Below are 19,766 nucleotides of genomic sequence, written 5' to 3'. Positions count from 1 at the left end.
GTTAATTACCAGGAGAATAATAAACAACGGCTAAACGAAAAGGCAGAAGAAGCACTTCGGAGATCTTCGTGTGGCGCCTAACTTGAATGGTGAGCGTGGTGGTTCGGCTGTCAGATCAGATCTCGATGGGCAGTCTCGGGCGACAGACATGTTGTCCTCCGCAGTCGATATCAGTAAAGACTTAATTAGCAATCTCCGGTTTGTAAACGTAAGTGCTCGATCGGCAATCTCGGGGGACAGACATGTTGACTGCCACAGTCGGTATTGGTTAAGAACTTAATTATCAGTCTCTGGTTTTTGGACATGGAATTGAGAACGAGTTTGATAGTAACCATGCAAACATTATTTTGTTTACTCTCTGCGAAATTGTGAAGAACGCAGAATATTTTTGTGATTCTTCAGTTTCTCCCGGCGTATTTGTTGCTCGAACAGTACACGGGTATACTGCCGGTTCATAGTGTCCAACGGGCACAATATTTCGACGATCAGACATGTAGCCATCGTCAGGTACGCTGACTAACTGAGCTCCTGAGGGCAGGCGGCCGATTTAAATCCCCTCCCCCCGCGGGCCGCTCTCTTCGCCGTCCGCGCCCGCGTGCCGGCGGTCGCGACGACGTGGGCGTCGGAATCTGTCGTAGCGTCGATGTGCTTGCTACGTCCGCCCTGGTCGCCAGTTCGTACTTCTTGCTGAGAGTCTTCTAATTACATTCAGTGCCGGCTCACAAGCCTTGCTGAGATTGTAGCCGCAATCTCGGTTGATAAGACCTTCCCTGGTGCGAATTTCGATAGACCCCTTATAACGCTGTACCAATATTTAGAGGTCTGAGCCAGGATCTTGATACGCTCATAATCCATCTCGTGTTTCTCTGACAAACAGTGCTCTGCTACCGCCGACTTATTTGGATATTTCAGTCGAGTGTGCCTTTGATGTTCTCGGCAACGATCTTCGATGGTGCGTACTGTTTGTCCGATATAAGTCTTCCCACACTCACAGGGAATTTGGTATATGCCGGCCTTCCTCAAATCGAGCTCATCTTTCACACTTCCCAGTAATGCCTGTGTTTTATTGGGCGGACAAAAGACGGTTTTAACTCGGTGTTTCTTCAATATACGGTCGATTTTCCACGATAGTGCGCCATTGTACGGAATAAAGGCAGTGGCTACCTCTTCTTCCGTGACTTCATCCGTCTCCACAGGTTGTGCTGTGGTGGTGGGACGGAGAGCGCGTGTAATCTGCCATTCCGAGTACCCGTTTTTTCGGAACACGGTCTTGAGGTGTTCTAATTCCTGGGGCAGATTCTCTGCGTCTGAGATGCTGTGCGCCCTGTGTACTAGTGTTTTTAGTACTCCATTCCTCTGATAAGGGTGGTGGCAGCTGTCTGCATGCAGGTACGGGGTCCGTGTGCGTTTTCTTGCTGTACACACCGTGGCTCAGGATACCATCAGCTCTTCTCCTGACCATGACGTCTAGGAATGGTAATCTTGCTTCTTCCGATATGTCGATGACACGTTCGTCATCTAGCCCCGTGGTAGGGACAAGCTCATGCATTTCCTTACACACCTAAACTTCATACATCCAAACATCAAATTCACTATGGAGACGGAAGCGTGATTCCGGACTGAGGCTCTTAGAACCACTCGACCACAGCGGCCGGCACTAATTCAAAATTTAGTTATTTATACAATACCAGTTCTTTGCTAGCAGCTTATTGCTGCTTCAAGACAACTGAATCACGACCTACGTGCTGTTTTCTGCGCACGGGACAACGAGTACAGAAGACTGCAGGTTGGTGAACATCATTCAGAACCTACGCATTCCCTTCAGGGCGGTGGAAGCAATTAGGCACCTTGCGTGAACAAATGAGATCAATGACACGTCATATGTTGTAACACAGAGGAGGTATGAGCGAAGGAAATTTTCGAGGGAAGGGATTTATCATATACACATGAATCCCTCTCGTTATCTCTCTCTTTCACTTGCCGTGAGGTTCCGGCTAGGTATCTGTGGATCCTAAATATGGCCCTGAGCAGAAATGATATAGGGCCACTAATATAACCATGAACAAAACAGATTTCATGAAATTGTGGCTGTTGCTCTGTGATTGACATCCATACTCTGTCTTCTGTCATGTATACTATTGGGCATTAAAATTGCTACACCATGAAGATGACGTGCTACAGACGCCAAATTTAACCGACACGAAGAAAATGCTGTGATATGCAAATGATAAGCTTTTGAGAGCATTCACACAAGGTTGGCGCCGGTGGCGACACCTACAACGTGCTGCCATAAGGAACGTTTCCAACCCATTTCTCATACACAAACAGCAGCTGACCGACGCTGCCTGGTGAAACGTAGTTGTGATGCCTCGTGTCAGGAGGAGAAATGCATACCATCACGTTTCCGACTTTGATAAAGGTCGGATTGTAGCTTATCGCGATTGCGTTTTATCGTATCGCCACAGTGCTTCTCGCGTTGGTCGAGATCCAATGACTGTTAGCAGAATATGGAATCGGTGGGTGCAGGAGGGTAATAGAGAACGCCGTGTTGGATCCCAACGGCCTCGTATCACTAGGAGTCGAGATGACAGGCATCTTATCCACATGGCTGTAAAGGATCGTGCAGCCACGTCTCGATCCCTGAGTCAACAGATGGGGACATTTGCAAGACAACAACCATCTGCACGAACAGTTCGACGATGTTTGCAGCAGCATGGACTATCAGCTCGGAGACTATGGCTGCGGTTACCCTTGACGCTGCATCACAGACAGGAGCGCCTGCGATGGTGTACTCAACGACGAACCTGGGTGCACGAATGGCAAAACGTCATTTTTTCGGATGAATCCAGGTTGTGTTTACAGCATCATGATGGTCGCATCCATGTTTGGCGATATCGCGGTGAACGCACATTCGAAGCGTGTATTCTTCATCGCCATACTGGCGTATCACCCGGTGTGATGGTATGCGGTGCCATCGGTTACACGTCTCGGTCACCTCTTGTTCGCATTGACGGCACTTTGAACAGTGGACGTTACATTTCAGATGTGTTACGACCCGTGCCTCTACCCTTCATTCGATCCCTGCGAAATCCTACATTTCAGCAGGATAATGCGCGACCGCATATTGCAGGTCCTGTTCGGGGCTTTCTGGATACAGAAAATGTTCGACTGCTGCCCTGGCCAGCACATTCTCCAGATCTCTCACCAACTGAAAACGTCTGGTGAATGGTGGCCGAGCAACTGGCTCGTCACAATACGCCAATCACTACTCTTGATGAACTGTGGTATCGTGTTGAAGCTGCATGGGCACCTGTACCTGTACACGCCATCCAAGCTCTGTTTGACTCAATGCCCAGGCGTATCAAGGCTGTTATTACGGCCAGAGGTGGCTGTTCTGGGTACTGATTTCTCAGGATCTATGCACCCAAATCGCGTGCAAATGTAATCACATGTCAGTTCTAGTATAATATATTTGTCCAATGAATACCCGTTTATCATCTTCATTTCTTCTTCGTGTAGCAATTTTAATGGCCAGGGGAACCACGAAGCTCCTGTATCTGGCATTTCACAATATTTTTAAAAATGGCAGGTGTTCGTGCACCCGCGGGACGAGGTGCCGCACCTGACGACGACGGTGGCGCGCGCGGTGGTGCCGGCCCGCGGCGTGCGCCACCGTCACATGGTGCGGGTGCGCGAGGCGCGCTTCGAGCCGGCGGTGGGCAGGATGGGCGCGGCGCGGCGCGGCTGCCGCCTTCCCGGCGAACTCGCCGACTGGCCGTCGGCGCTGTACCCCGTATACTCGCGGGGCGCCTGCGTCGCCAGCTGCCGCGCGCACCGCCTGTTCCAGCTCTGCAACTGCACGCCGCCGCTCACGCCCCGGCTCCCAGGTGCGCCACTCACATAAGAACGCTCCAACACGCTCGTATACCGTGCCTTGTCACCTACACTGAGAAGAGACAGCGACAGCTCGTTTTAACTACAACTACATCTACGTAGGTACTCCGCAAGCTACCGAACGGCGTGTGGCGTAGGGTACCCTGTACTACTACTTGTCATTTCCTTTCCTGTTCCATTCGCAAACAGAGAGAGGGAAAAACAACTGTCTGTATGCTACTAAAATGTAAACTTGCACGGCCGTAAATATCATGTCCATTATAATTATCCGGGCTGTTATGCCGTGGTCGGTTGATGAATTCTGTGGTGATTCCCAACGTTTTATGAGCAAACGGATGGCGTGGCTATGGGAAGCCCCCTAAGTCCCGTTTTTGCAAACTTCTTTATGGAGAAATTCGAAGAACAGGCCTTAGGTACTGCCAGCAAGAAACCAAACGTATGGTTCCGATACGTGGATGACACTTTTGTGTTGTGGAGACATGGTAGGGAGGAACTAAGCCGGTTCCACGAACATCTGAACAGTATAAGCTCAAGAATTCAGTTTACAATGGAGGAGGAGGTAGACGGCAAACTACATTTCCTCGATGTGCTTGTGTTTAGAAACGAAAATGGTAGTTTGGGCCACTCAGTGTACCGCAAACCCACGCACACGGACCGTTATTTGCACCGGGATTCGAACCACCACCCACAACAGAAGCGGGGTGTTATCAAGACGTTAGCGGACAGAGCTAGAAATATCTGTGAACCTGAGTTGCTCGACGCTGAGATGGAACATCTCCACAATGCACTAACGAAGAACGGATATTCGTCCGCCGAAATAAAACGTGCGTTGAGGCAGCCACGCAGAAATCATACTGACGTACAGGCTACTGCAAAATCTAAGGTTTTCCTGCCGTTTGTTATAAATGTAACGGAAAGAATAGGGAGGATCTTGACGAAGCGGAATATTACCGTAATTTACAAGCCCACCAGGAAGATACAGGAATACCTTAGGCCTGCCAACGAAGCTCGCAAACCATTGAAAAAATCTGGAGTGTATAGGATCCCATGCAGCTGTGGTGATGTTTATGTGGGTACCACCAAAAGAACTGTTTCTAAACGTTTGGAAGAGCACAAGGGAAATTGTAGAAGAGGAGAAACGGAACGATCAGCTGTTGCGGAGCATGCTTTCCAGCCAGGGAACCACAATATTCGTTTCGAGGAGACGCAAGTACTAGCGGCCACGAGTGGATACTACGAAACGCTCTACAGGGAGGCAATCGAAATCGCTAAACACCCAAATAATTTCAACCGAAAGGAGGAGAGCGTCAAATTAAACGGTATATGGATGCCGGTGTTAAAGAAGATGTGTACCACTCGTCCACTACTGGGTGATGGCAACGGCGATCGACGGCGACGGACAGCGGCCAATTGCACTGACGTTTTCAAAACACGTGACGTCACACCGCGGCGCGGGGGCGCGCGGACACGGAATTTAGCGGAAGTCAGTAGCGAGCCAGTGTGTGTGTTGGACCTTCCCTCAAGCTACGGACCCCCTGAAAGATGTCTCCCGCAGTCGGAGACGAAACGTTGGGAATCACCACAGAATTCATCAACCGACCACGACTTAACAGCCCGGATAATTATAATGGACATGTCTGTATGCTGCTCGAACAGTCCACGGGTATACTGCCGGTTCATAGTGTCCAACGGGCCCGTGGATTGTTCGAGCAACAAATACGCTGGGAGAAACTGAAGAATCATGTCTGTATACTGTCTGTATGTGCCGTAATTATTCGTATCTTATCTTCGAGGACCTTACTAGCGAATTATGTTGGCGCCAGTAGATTCGCTCGGCAATCAGCTTCAACTGCCGGCTCTCTAAGTTTTCTCAATAGCCTTTCTCGAAAAGAATGTCACCTGCTGCAAATCTCTTCCGATTCTCCCCAGTGACGAAGAGTTCTTCCAATTTTTCTTTTTCTCCTTTTCATCTAAAATGGCTCTGAGCACTATGGGACTTAACATCTGAGATCATCAGTCCCCTAGAACTTAGAATTACTTAAACCTAACTAACCTAAGGACATCACACACATCCATGCCCGAGGCAGGATTCGAACCTCCGACCGTTGCGGACGCGCGGTTCCAGACTAAAGAACCCAGAACTGCTCGGCCACAACGGCCGGTCCTCTTCATTTATGTCTAAAAAGAGATACTTTGGCAGTTCTCTCTAACGCACAGTTTGCAAAACACATGAAAATACATCTCAAGCAACAACATCTTCTTTCAAAAAACGAACTTTATTAAGTTAACACCATTAGCAAGCAACGAACTTGTTAGAAACTAAGAATAATAAAACACGTAGTGTCATTTACGTTTCGTAATATCATTTGCTTCTCCGTTTTATTCACATATACAGGATGTTACAAAAAGGTACGGCCAAACTTTCAGGAAACATTCCTCATACATAAATAAAGAAAAGATGTTATGTGGACATGTGTCCGGAAACGCTTAATTTCCATGTTAGAGCTCATTTTAGTTTCGTCAGTACGTACTGTACTTCCTCGATTCTCCGCCAGTTGGCCCAATTGAAGGAAGGTAATGTTGACTTCGGTGCTTGTGTTGACATGCGACTCATTGCTCTACAGTACTAGCATCAAGCACATCAGTACGTAGCATCAACAGGTTAGTGTTCATCACGAACGTGGTTTTGCAGTCAGTGCAATGTTTACAAATGCGGAGTTGGCAGATGCCCATTTGATGTATGGATTAGCGCGGGGCAATAGCCGTGGCGCGGTACGTGTGTATCAAGACAGATTTCCAGAACGAAGGTGTCCCGACAGGAAGAGGTTCGAAGCAATTGATCGGCGTCTTAGGGAGCACGGAACATTCCAGCCTATGACTCGCGACTGGGGAAGACCTAGAACGACGAGGACACCTGCAATGGACAAGGCAGTTCTTCGTGCAGTTGACGATAACCCTAATGTCAGCGTCAGAGAAGTTGCTGCTGTACAAAGTAACGCTGACCACGTCACTGTATGGAGAGTGCTACGGGAGAACCAGTTGTTTCCGTACCATGTACAGCGTGTGCAGGCACTATCAGCAGCTGATTGGCCCCCACGGGTACACTTCTGCGCATGGTTCATCCAACAATGTGTTAATCCTCATTTCAGTGCAAATGTTCTCTTTACGGATGAGGCTTCATTCCAACGTGATCAAATTGTAAATTTTCACAATCAACATGTGTGGGCTGACCAGAATACGCACACAATTGTGCAATCACGTCATGAACACAGATTTTCTGTGAACGTTTGGGCAGGCATTGTTGGTGGTGTCTTGATTGGGCACCATGTTCTTCCACCTACGCTCAATAGAGCACGTTATCATGATTTCATACGGGATACTCTACCTGTGCTGCTAGAACATGTGCCTTTACAAGTACGACACAACATGTGGTTCTTGCACTATAGAGCTCCTGCACATTTCAGTCGAAGTGTTCGTATGCTTCTCAACAACAGATTCGGTGACCGATGGATTGGTAGAGGCGGAGCAATTCCATGGCCTCCACGCTCTTCTGACCTCAACCCTCTTGACTTTCATTTATAGGGGCATTTGAAAGCTCTTGTCTACCCAACCCCGGTACCAAATGTGGAGACTGTTTGTTCTCGTATTGTGGACGACTGTGATACAATACGCCATTCTCCAGGGCTGCATCAGCGCATCAGGGATTCCATGCGACGGAGGGTGGATGCATGTATCCTCGGTAACGGAGGACATTTTGAACATTTCCTGTAACAAAGTGTTTGAAGTCACGCTGGTACGTTCTGTTGCTGTGTGTTTCCATTCCACGGTTAATGTGATTTGAAGAGAAGTAATAAAAAGAGCTCTAACATGGAAAGTAAGCGTTTCCGGACACATGTCCACATAACATATTTTCTTTCTTTGTGTGTGAGGAATGTTTCCTCAAAGTTTGGCCGTACCTTTTTGTAACACCCTGTATAAGCAAATAGTCAACGATGTAATTTAACCTCTCAGATTAGTACACACTTCCCAAGATTTAAAAAGATTGTCATCTGCACTAATATTAGTACGTTTAATCTTTTATCTTGTTCCTCCAGTGCACAGATATTGATATTCAGACATGGAATACTACAGAAGTCGATCACTGGTACAGAAATGTAGAGTGGAGAGTACAGAATATGTAGAGTGGACGAGAACTCCACCGGCAAATATTCAGACGTGATAGTATGGATCAAAACAAGAAAAAAAGCCTAGTAAACATAGGCTCTAAGATGCATGCCTTGCGAGTTATGAGCACCTGTTCCTCTTTGATACGGTGAAACACAAGTCTTCTGCTGCAAGCTCTTTGCTTTCCATATTTTGGGTGGAGGTAGTATGGACGAAAACAAGAAAAAATGCCTGGTAAACAAGGGCGCTACAATGCATACCTTAGAGTTACAAGCATTCCTTGACCTTCGCTGCTATGAAATAAGTCTCGCCTAGTGAAAAAGTGCTATAAGCTCTTAAGATATGCACTTTAGAATTCTGGTTTACCTTTATATATGCAGGGTGTAACTGACACAGATGTTTTTACTGGCGACTGAGGATAGTGCACTAAACAACATTATATCGGAGTTTACTTCATTTGTAGACTAATAATTACATCCATTAGGAGTTGCATGTTTTTAGGTTAGTTAGTGCCTCCATGCATATGCTTATTTTCCTCTGGGCAGCAGATCAGGTGTTGAAGTATAGACGCATGGATGCAAAATAGTTAATCCATACTGACAGGCGTAGTTCACTTAGTGGTGCAGTTACGACTGTGCAGCAAACTTCAGGCAGTAAATTATGTGACGTGCTTGAAGGAAAACTGTTCGATGCAGAGAAAAATATAACCGACACATTGGTGTGGGTACATTTTTGCGGTACCATGTAAAAATATATCTGCACTTGTTCCCGTTACACCCTGTGTATAATGGTGTGCAAAACTTGAAAGTAGGTTCCGCATGATGTGTCATTGCATATTAACGTACACTATGTGATCAAAAGTATCCGGACATACTCAAAAAAATTCTTTTTTCATATTAGGTGCATTTTGCTGCCACCTACTGCCAGGTACTCCATATCAGCGACCTCAATATTCACTGGACATAGTGAGAGAGCAGAATGGTGAGCTTCGCGGAACTCATGGACTTCGAACGTGGTCTGGTGCTGTATGCGAGATTTCCACACTCCTAAACATCCCTAGGTCCACTGTTTCCGATGTGATAGTGAAGTAGAAACGTGAAGGGACACGTACAGCACAAAAGCGTACCGGCCGATCTCGTCTGTTCACTCATACACCACCGACAGTTGAAGAGGGTCGTAATGTGTAATAGGCAGACATCTATCCAGACCATCACACAGGAGTTCCAAACTGCGTCAGGATCCGCTGCAAGTACTGTGAAGCTAGGTAGGAGGTGAGAAAACTTGGATTACATGGTCGAGCGGCTGCTCATAAGCCACACATCACGCCGGTAAATGCCAAACGACGCCTCGTTTGGTGTAAGGAGTGTAAACATTGGACGAATGAACAGTGGAAAAACGTTGTGTGAAGCGACGAAGCACAGCAGAAAATGTGACGATCCAATGGCAGGGTGTGGGTATGGAGAATGTTAGGCGAACATCATCTGTGAGCGGGTGTAGCGTCAACAGTAAAATTCGGAGCCGGTGGTGTTATGGTGTGGTCGTGTTTTTCATGGTGTGGTATCAGACGCAAAATGCGGCGAGAAGACACCAAATGTAGTGAATGGGTGCCAGGAGGTGCCGTATTAAAATTCGGCGAGAGCTTTCCAAATGATTTATTTGCTTCCACTCTAACATTCTGCGTGGTGTCTGTTTGTTCTTAAGTCGTGTCTCCCTACCACTTGCACGCAACGACGCTCTGAGCGTGTTTTTTAGGGAATTGACTAGTTTGAACCTGGGACCTGTTGCTGGTAAGGAGACGCCAGACCACACATGACATGCAGAATTCAGAAGAGTTCAGTGAGACTAGCGATGGTATAACCAAATACTTAATGATTTCAGCGTCAGCTCCACTGCACTCCCTGTAAAAGAATCTTAATACTAACTAAATTTAGTGGAAGGGGTTCAAGGCTTTCCGATTTTTAGTTAGCTGGTAAAATAACGTCGAAAAAGCAGTTAAGTTTACCATTGGAAATTTTATTCTACTCACAAAACATTGTTTATAAATTGCATTATTGATAAAAGGAAATGGTTCAATACAGGATGGTAAAAACCAACTGCGTTCAACAAAAACGTGAACAAATATTCCCTGAGTGGGTTTCCAAGTTCTACAATGGATCGAAGGATGACCTATGCCATATCACATCTATAATCTAGGTTTAAATTAAGTTTCACAAGAGAGAAAACTATCAAAATGGTCTACAGTGACCCTCAATTATCTTTAATTACTTATCTAACTTGTCGTAAATTACAGTGGCGGATGTGGCTTCTCAATAACTATATAACAGAAAAATCATCGCACTTCAGATTTCTGCTTCAAGTGGCAAATGTGAACACCATGAGCTTCAATTTACGATCGACACTAGTATTACGCAAAAAGGGGGTGTAACAGATGAGACTTCTGCAGTTCTGAGTGAAGCCTTATGCGCTCAAAAATGCGGCATCACATGCGTTCATTACCTTATCGGTGTTCGTCAGGGGGCGGTGGACAGCACAGCTCCACTCACCTAGCCGTCTCGCAGGCAACTCTCTCCTAACTTCTCCTTACTACAATTTACCGAAGTTAGTTTAAAAAAACTATCTGGCTGTGTTTTCATCTGACCAATCAGGGTCTCAATGTTAACCTTAAGCTCCGCCTACAAAAATTCTGTCTATCCAATGAGAAACGTTATACTTTCCGTGGTGGGGCAATGTTTTTAACGTTTGCAACATAACAGAGACGCGAAAAAGTCTCACGCTAAAACTTGCAGCTGGTGTGGTCCTTTTAGCGTTATCGTAAGACCTATACTGTTCTTCTGGAGGGCTCTAGCTTTTAACATGGGCTGGAGGGTGGTCCTGACGTAACAGAGACGCGAAAAAGTCTCACGCTAAAAACTTGCGGGTGGTGTGGCCCTTTTTGTGTTATCGTAAGATCTATACTGTTCTTCTGGAGGGCTCTAGCTTTTAACATGGGCTGGGGGGTGGTCCCAACGTAACAGAGACGTGAAAAAGTCTCACGCTAAAATTTGCAGCTGGGGTGGCCCTAGTGGTTAGCTGGCGACGTGGGTGTCCAGTCCGTCCCTTATCGTAGGGCCTTCTAGCTTAACACGGTTCTGCCCTCGGCTTCTGTTCTCGTTTCTCCCCTCGGAACTGCGTCTGTCTCACGGTGGGAAGGTATGACATGCATTTAGGCATTCTTGTGTTAGTCTGTGGTATTCCATTTGCTCACTCGTTACTCGTATTACTTTGGTTAATTTAATGTCACGATTTATTCGGAGCTATGTGACATACTACTGGATTTGCTTATCATGTCAGGGTTTTCATGGAAGGTGTTGGATTTGCCTTACACCTTACACCACTACAGTGCTCCATTCACCTCAGTCTCCGTCACTGGGCCCAGCAATGCTGAGGAAGCATTCCAGCGACCTGTGCAACTCAACGCTGTGTTGTGCCGGACTTGTACGCCAGCTGCAGACTTCTGATTACATCAGCATGGCTCAGCGGACACCGCCCCCATTGATTCTGCACTGCTCCACCAGGAGCCTCGGAAGTCTCCGGCATGTGTCGGCAGCCGATACGACTGCCCGCAGCAGCGAGCCAAAGAGTGGCCCGCCCTGGCTGGCTGCGACCCAGCGTTGGCCTCAGAGGGTCGAACCAACGACCCGCCATGGACTGCGACCCTGGAGCCCCATCTCTTGCTGTGCATAGCCTGGCAGTGTGACACGCCCCGCCGTCCAGGAGAGCTCCCACACTTGAATGACTCTCGTTAGAAAACAACACCTCTTTATACTCGGCTGTGCTCCTCTGTTTCGCTAATGCACTGCTTCACGTCACGTATGCACAAAACTTAGGTTGGCTAGTGGCCCTCTTCTTCCTGTGACTTGCGCCGTGGAAACTGCTGTGTGCGCCCTCTCCGGCAGTTCTATGTCCCTGTGGCCTCTATTTGCCTTCACAACTGCTGGTATGCGTAACTTACTGCAATCTGGCCCACACTTGGCTGTAACTCGTGCTCCGAATATCGCACAAAACTAACTTCCCCTATACTAAACAGTGGTGCCGCTGCAATGAGGAGGGTTTGCACCTCTTGCTGTTTTGCGTGGCACTATCACAGCACAGGCCTACATTGATGTTTAAGCACCTTCTTGCTTCCCACTGTTAAAGAGTAATTCGGGTATGGCGATTGCATCTTTGAACACGATCGAGCATCTGTTCATAATGCACGACCTGTAGCGGAGTGGTTACTTTACAGTAACATCCCTGTAATGGACTGGCCTACACAGAGTCCTGACCTGAATCCTGTAGAAAACCTTTGGGATGTTTTGGAACCCCGACTTCATGCCAGGCCTCACCGACCGACATCGATACCTCTCCTCAGTGCAGCACTCCATGAAGAATGGGCTGCCACTCCCCAAGAAACCTTCCAGCACACAAATTGAACGTATGCCTGCGAGAGTGGAAACTGTCATCAAGGTTAAGGATGGACCAACACCATATGAATTCCAGCATTACCAGTGGAGTGCGCCACGGACTTGTAAGTCAGTTTTAGCCAGGTTTCCGGATAGTTTTGATCACATAGTGTACTTCGTTGAAACAGGGACCATATAGAGAAAAAATTGTTACAGTATAGTACAGAAGGCAGCTGAAAGAAATAAGCAGTAAGACGAACAGAAATGACACTTTTATTCACCGCAATACATGATGGTCCCCTGAACGTTACAAACGGCGGTACATGGTTCTTAATGGATTTTGTGATCACCAAGGATGGCGATCCATGCGCCGGAATGTGCTCCCATGCTGGCTACAAGGTTGGTAAAGTGTTCGTGTGGAAGAGCATACCATTCCCTCCCCATGCACGTGAAGCAGTACTGTGAGCAGTACCGAAATCCTGCGTGTCACACTTTGTCCTTCCTCTGTTTTCTCGATTATTTCACCCCATGTGAACCCATCCAAATGTTGTCTCCGTAACATGTAAAGAGAACATCACCACAGTACACCGTAAATGTTCGATGACTGACACACACACACACACACATACAAGCACTCGCGCGCGCTCGCGTTACTTTTCCTGTTCCTTCAACTGCTTCGCGTTGCAGAGTCAGCCCCATTTGGCTCTATAGTCACACTAGCCTCACGCCATGTGACGGGCAACTTCTCGTGCACGACTCTGGCAACATGCTCCCATATTTTCATTCATTTCCTAAAAATGGTTCAAATGGCTCTGAGCACTATGGGACTTAGCATCTGAGGCCAGCCGGCCGATGGTGGCCGAGCGGCTCTACGCGCATCAGTCTGGAAACGCGCGCCCGCTACGGTCGCAGGTTCGAATCCTGCCTCGGGCGTGGATGTGTGTGATGTCCTTAGGTTAGTTAGGTTTAAGTAGTTCTAAGGTCTAGGGGACTTATGACCACAGCAGTTGAGTCCCATAGTGCTCAGAGCCATTTGACCCATCTGAGGCCATCAGTCCCCTAGACTTAGAAATAGTTAAACCTAACTAACCTAAGGACATCACACACATCCATGCCCGTGGCAGGATTCTAACCTGCGACCGTAGCAGCAGCGCGGTTCCGGACTGAAGCGCATAGAACGGCTCGGCCACAGCGGCCGGCCACCCATTTCCATGGAGTCGTTAATACGTTATGTTACTTTCATTGTCTCATCCTTAAGTTTTGCAGAGCAGTGTGTATTACAAATACTACTTTTTTGCTATTGTTTCAGAGAAAACGCTTTCACCATATTTCATTACAAAAGATAACTGTCATGAAAATGAAATTTCATTCTGGATAACCGTCATTGTTCAAATTCATGTGAAAAATTACTAAATATGCAGCAACCAGTCGCAAAATCATGTTTTATTTATTCACTTTTGCAAATCGATTTCAACTGATTAACAGCCATCATCGGTGCTTTCAACCAATATGTGCCCTGCTTAAGGCAGTGCTACTACTCAGGGCACATATTGGTTGAAAGCACCGATGATGGCTGTTAATCTGTTGAAATCGATTTGCAAAAGTGAATAAATAAAACATGATTTTGCGATTGGTTGCTGCATATTTGGTAATTTTATGGTTTACGGTCGCTGCACGACTTGGGAACCACATGGAATCCACCATTGACATGTGAAAAATTTTCGAAGTACTTCCTGATAATTTATATGCTGCAACACATAATCGAAAAATATTTTTTAATGTACATTTTATGGCGAATTCGGCTCATTGCCTCTAAGTAAATGCCGTGCCTGACTAAGAATAGCTGTGGTGTGGACATTCAGATACACAGAACAGAATTTTTGTCCCCGACATATGTCACCCCCAAAGCCACGTGACTATGGTGCGACGTACATACACCTTCAGTTTATCGCACCTGAACGCCGTATCTGTCCGATAAATTGTCAAAATACCAGAGACAACTGTGCAGTTCAGGCAGCCCATTCTCCTGCACGCGAGTATTCCGTGACGATAAACTGCGCAATTCTCTCCGGTAATTGTATAGCTCGCAGGGTCTTGTCGTCCCAAGTCATCTGAACCTCAACCCCTTGTCCTCACGACATCCATGAAAAAACATGAGCTTTTAGCTTTTATTGACGGCTACCTGTATCTCCGGTAACTTTGATGCTCACATTTTAATAGTGTAAAAAAAAAAAGAGAGAAAGCGGTGGCGTACAATGTTCTGGAGACTGACACGATTCAAAAAGCTTAGTGAAGAAAATAAACAACGTTCCATTCGCTTTTCTGAAACAGTCAGGGAAGTAACACAGCTGTAACTATGCAGTAAATAGTGGCTATTATTTTTCTGTCAGGCATTGTCACTTTATCGTACTAACACTGAACGGAACAACAGATCTGACAGAACTCACAATGGAACTAAGAGGAAAATTAAATGTAACCTAAATACCTTCAAGTCAGGTAATCGTAAAGATACTGACTTGGGCGAATAACTATATAGATAAGCTATAGGTGTGTAGGTCCCTCAAAGTTTCCCTTAAGCACTCTGTAGATTTTGAATGATCTTCACACAAATCGCGGTCAGTAGCACAATGGATTTGATACACGTGATTCATAGGCGCCTTAACAATTTTCAGTCGATATGTGGAAAGAACTTTTCTTAAAGCTGTAAAGAGAAACACAAGGGCACTTCACGTTTTAGTGTCACAGCTCAGATGTGACTTTCTTTTGTTATACGAAAAGAATGGATACCCACCGCTTATTTTTAGTTTTCGATGTACATTTCATCGTATTACCGAGTCTCTGTAAAAATTATGCTGCGGCGTGTGAGGTCACAGTTACTGCATCTCAGTCGATACAAGAGTAAGTAAAACCGTTATGAGGAGCGACAATAAGCGGTTAAGCCTCTCTGGGATCGACAGTGAGATTTACGGTTGCGTGTTTTCTAGTGCGCTCCAGCGCGACAATCGTTAGACTGAAGACTACCAGATGCGGTCGTGCGCGAACACTGGGTCGGACGAAGTATACGAAAGAACGAATCGAAACGGCCAAGTAAAATTTCCTATGCCCACACTAGCCGAACATTTCCCCACTATCTCCTTTATCCGTTGACTGAGCGACAAACCCAGAACGACTTACGCAGGGGACCCAAGCGACATAATGTGCGAAATTCCGAAAACCACTGATAGTCCACTGCTGATATGGCACTACCCGAAACGAGCAGAGCACAGCCGTTTCGTGATTCAGCTGGGTGCACACGAAAGGTAACTGGGTGCCCGTAACTCCCACTATTCTGCGAAAACGCTTGGGAATCATTTCCCGCGTATTTGTACCCTCCTTCCTACACCGTCAACTGTTTTTTTGCTTCTTCCGATCATATGGGCAGTCGCGCACAAGGTGACCTTCCTGGCGACAACGAAAACATACTTTTGTTTGGAAATTATCGGTCGCGGGACTTCGCCCTGGAGTAAACAACTCGGTTGTCGACCCCTAATTTGAGAGCTCACCCGGTGACTGTCAGCATACGACAGCTTCTCAATTTCTGATGCTAATACACTGAGTTCGCCCAAAGTGGTAGGTTTCTTAGCAAACGTCATCCGCGACCTGTCTTCGGTTCAAATGGCTCTGAGCACTATGGGACTTAACATCTGAGGTCATCAGTCCCCTAGAACGTAGAACTACTTAAACCTAACTAACCTAAGGACATCACACACATCCATGCCCGAGGCAGGATTCGAACCTGCGACCGTAGCGGTCACCCGGTTCCAGACTGAAGCGTCTAGAACCGCTCAGCCACACCGGCCGGCGACCTGTCTTCGAGTCTAACTCCCCCCAAAATGTTTCCGATACCTGTAGCTGCACAACTAGGATGGATGTTCGCACATTTTCGATGAACTTAGTCAAGGATTCATTATCTCCCTCCACCCCCTAATATTGCTTATGTTGTAAGTCATTCAATAAACGTGGGGACGTCTTACGTGCAATTACTTGCTTACGTAGTTCCCTCAACCTTATTCCTTCCTGCAAAATTTCAGCAATAACTTAGTCAAATCCTAAGAGAACGAGTACTCAGCAATTTATTATTATTATGCCAAGTCCTGATGAGACAAGTACTTAAGAGCTTTAATAGAGTTTAGAGAAATGGTGCCCCATAATGCCCCCTACCCAGATGACGAATGATCGCAACCACGCTCTGCTACCATTTTGACACGGCTCCGCAGGATTTAGCTGGGTTACATACCGGGGAAGACATCAGACAACGCCCGAAGGCCAATGCTTTGAATACGTGGAAGTTGTGGGGAGTATGGGTAGGCCCCATTTCTCTAAAAGCCTCTTTTTAACTTTTAAAATTTTACAACTTTGTTAACTTTATTTTAAAATAGTAAGTAAACATTCGATATCCTGAACAATAAGATCCTATACAGGGTGTTACAAAAAGGTAAGGCCAAACTTTCAGGAAACAGTCCTCACACGCAAATAAAGAAAATATGTTACGTGGACATGTGTCCAGAAACGCTTAATTTCCATGTTAGAGCTCATTTTATTTTCGTCAGTATGTACTGTACTTCCTCGATTCACCGCCATGATTTCATACGGGATACTCTACACATTTCAGTCGAAGTGTTCGTACGCTTCTCAACAACAAAAATCAAATGGCTCCGAGCACTATGGGACTTAACAGCTGTGGTCATCAGTCCCCTAGAACTTACAACTACTTAAACCTAACTAACCTAAGGACATCACACACATCCATGCCCGAGGCAGGATTCTCAACAACAGATTCGGTGACCGATGGATTGCTAGAGGCGGACCAATTCCATGGCCTCCACGCTCTCCTGACCTCAACCCTCTTGACTTTCATTTTTGGGGGCATTTGAAAGCTCTTCTCTACGCAACCCCGGTACCAAATGTAGAGACTCTTCGTGCTCGTATTGTGGACGGCTGTGATACAATACGCCATTCTCCAGGGCTGCATCAGCGCTTCAGAGATTCCATGCGACGGAGGGTGAATACCTGTGTCCTCGATAACGGAGGACATTTTGAACATTTCTTGTAATAAAGTGTTTGAAGTCACGCTAGTACGTTCTGTTGCTGTGTGTTTCCATTCCATGATTAATGTGATTTGAAGAGAAGTAATAAAATGAGCTCTAACATGGAAAGTAAGCGTTTCCGGACACATGTCCACATAACATATTTCCTTTTTTGTGTGTGAGGAATGTTTCCTGAAAGTTTGGCCGTACCTTTTTGTAACACCCTGTATATAGTTTGTTAATCAAAGGAAAAACATACAAATTGCATAATGCAAGGTTAAATAAAAGATTCTAACGGCACATGGCAATACCAAAATATTCCTAAATATGACTTGTGATCTCTAAAAACAATGAAATATTGATCACAATTTTTTTGATTGAAACAACTTAAACGCAATAAAATCTGATTACTATCGGGGTACACACAAACCCCGTAGCCTCTACTATGCGCACCGTATCACAAAATGTTTTACTTACAAAAAATATTTCAAATGGCTCTGAGCACTATGGGAGTTAACTTCTGAGGTCATGAGTCCCCTAGAACTTAAACCTAACTAACCTAAGGACATCAGACACATCCATGCCCGAGGCAGGATTCGAACCTGCGACCGTAGCGGTCGCGCGGTTCCAAACTGTAGCGCCTAGAACCGCTCAGCCACTCCGGCCGGCATTTTCCTTACATTTAAACATTAACCTCTCTACATGTGATGCATACTACACCCAACGAATTACGGCAATTAATCATAAATGTTGTGATTAACCAGGTATGTAATCTTTTACTTTCAAAATAAATAAAAAAACACAAATCAACTCTCAAGCACAGAGGTTATATCCATTAAAACATTTACAATACATATCTTTTGATTTCTTCGTGGCCATGCGCTGTTGTGCATTGTGCTCTCCTTCAGGATCACATGCGGCACGGGAAAGATTTTTCACGATCGTTAACAGGGGGCAACCAACTTACACAACTTGCGTACTGGAATTATATGTCGATGTGTATGCGGCTCGCAAATCTTAAAACGGGCGAGGGAGTAGAGGCGGTACTACTGAACAACTATACCGCACCGCACCAAACAGCAGTACTGTGAGGTAGACAAAAGACAAATTAACAACTGTTGCAAGGCATCCTCATCAAGGCAGTAAGAAAATATTTGGAACTTTAAACTCTTGGGAGGGTCACACCAATCCACAGAATGACGTCCCAAGCTAAATTACGAAAATACTATCGGCGATTGCGCCACAAGTAGAATCGTAAAATATCATAGGAAGTGAACTGCAATTAACACAATTCATAAGCGTCCGACGGAAAAGCTCCACAGTCAATCTTTATAAATTTGTGGTAAGGTCTTACGGGACCAAATTGCTCAGATCATCGGCCCCTAAGCTTACACACTACTTCATATAACTTAAAATAAATTATGCTAAGGACAACACAAACACACTCATGCCCGAGGGAGGACTCGAACCTCGGATGGGGGGAGCCGTACGAACAGTCAATCTTTCCCCTACTACAAACACTTAACAGTACCTGCAAAAAATGTTCAAATGTGTGTGAAATCTTATGGGACTTAACTACTAAGGTCATCAGTCCCTAAGCTTACACAGTACTTAACCTAAATTATCCTAAGGACAAACTCACACACACACACACACACACACACACACACACACACACACACACACATACACACACACACGCCCGAGGGAGGACTCGAAAGTTCGCCGGGACCAGCCGCACAGTCCATGACTGAAGCGCCTCAGACCGCTCGGCTGATCCCGCGCGGCACAGTACCTGCAAAGTTCACTCGTGGACACTACGAGATTGTCAATTACTCGTTATAACTGTAGATAACAGAGTTTAACACGCTGAGACCGACTTAGGTTCCTTAATAAGACAAGCAGTGATTCGGTCCTTCACTTGGATCCACCTCCGATCCAAAACTTTAAAGCAGCTAAATAGATGCCCATGCCGACGCCGGCCGGAGTGACCGTGCGGTTCTAGGCGCCTTAGACCGCTCGGCTAATCCAGCGCGGCCCACCTCATGCATCAAACTTGACATAATTCTTCGTCGGAATCCAAGGGCAGAACCAAGAAATCACTTCTCAGCCCTTGAATGACCACGCTGATCGCCCTCGGGACAGCACCAGCCCTCCACACTAGGATCTTCGAGCCCACGGCGTTCCGTCCCCAACCGACTGCTTCTCCGGGCCCCACCTA

At 46.3% G+C, this 19,766-nt stretch overlaps 1 protein-coding gene across 1 annotated transcript in view; it reads left to right on the top strand.

Annotated features, from left to right (window-relative positions):
- Positions 1-19,766, top strand: part of LOC124775342 — a 170,014-nt gene that overhangs the window by 80,218 nt on the left and 70,030 nt on the right. The window contains exon 6 of the mRNA XM_047250177.1: positions 3,590-3,887. Coding sequence (XP_047106133.1) covers positions 3,590-3,887 — 298 coding nt within the window. The remainder of the gene's footprint in view (positions 1-3,589; positions 3,888-19,766) is intronic.

This window comes from Schistocerca piceifrons, chromosome 1, assembly GCF_021461385.2.
Source record: "Schistocerca piceifrons isolate TAMUIC-IGC-003096 chromosome 1, iqSchPice1.1, whole genome shotgun sequence".
Lineage (NCBI taxonomy): Eukaryota > Metazoa > Arthropoda > Insecta > Orthoptera > Acrididae > Schistocerca > Schistocerca piceifrons.
This window is presented reverse-complemented; position numbering and strand designations above follow the sequence as displayed.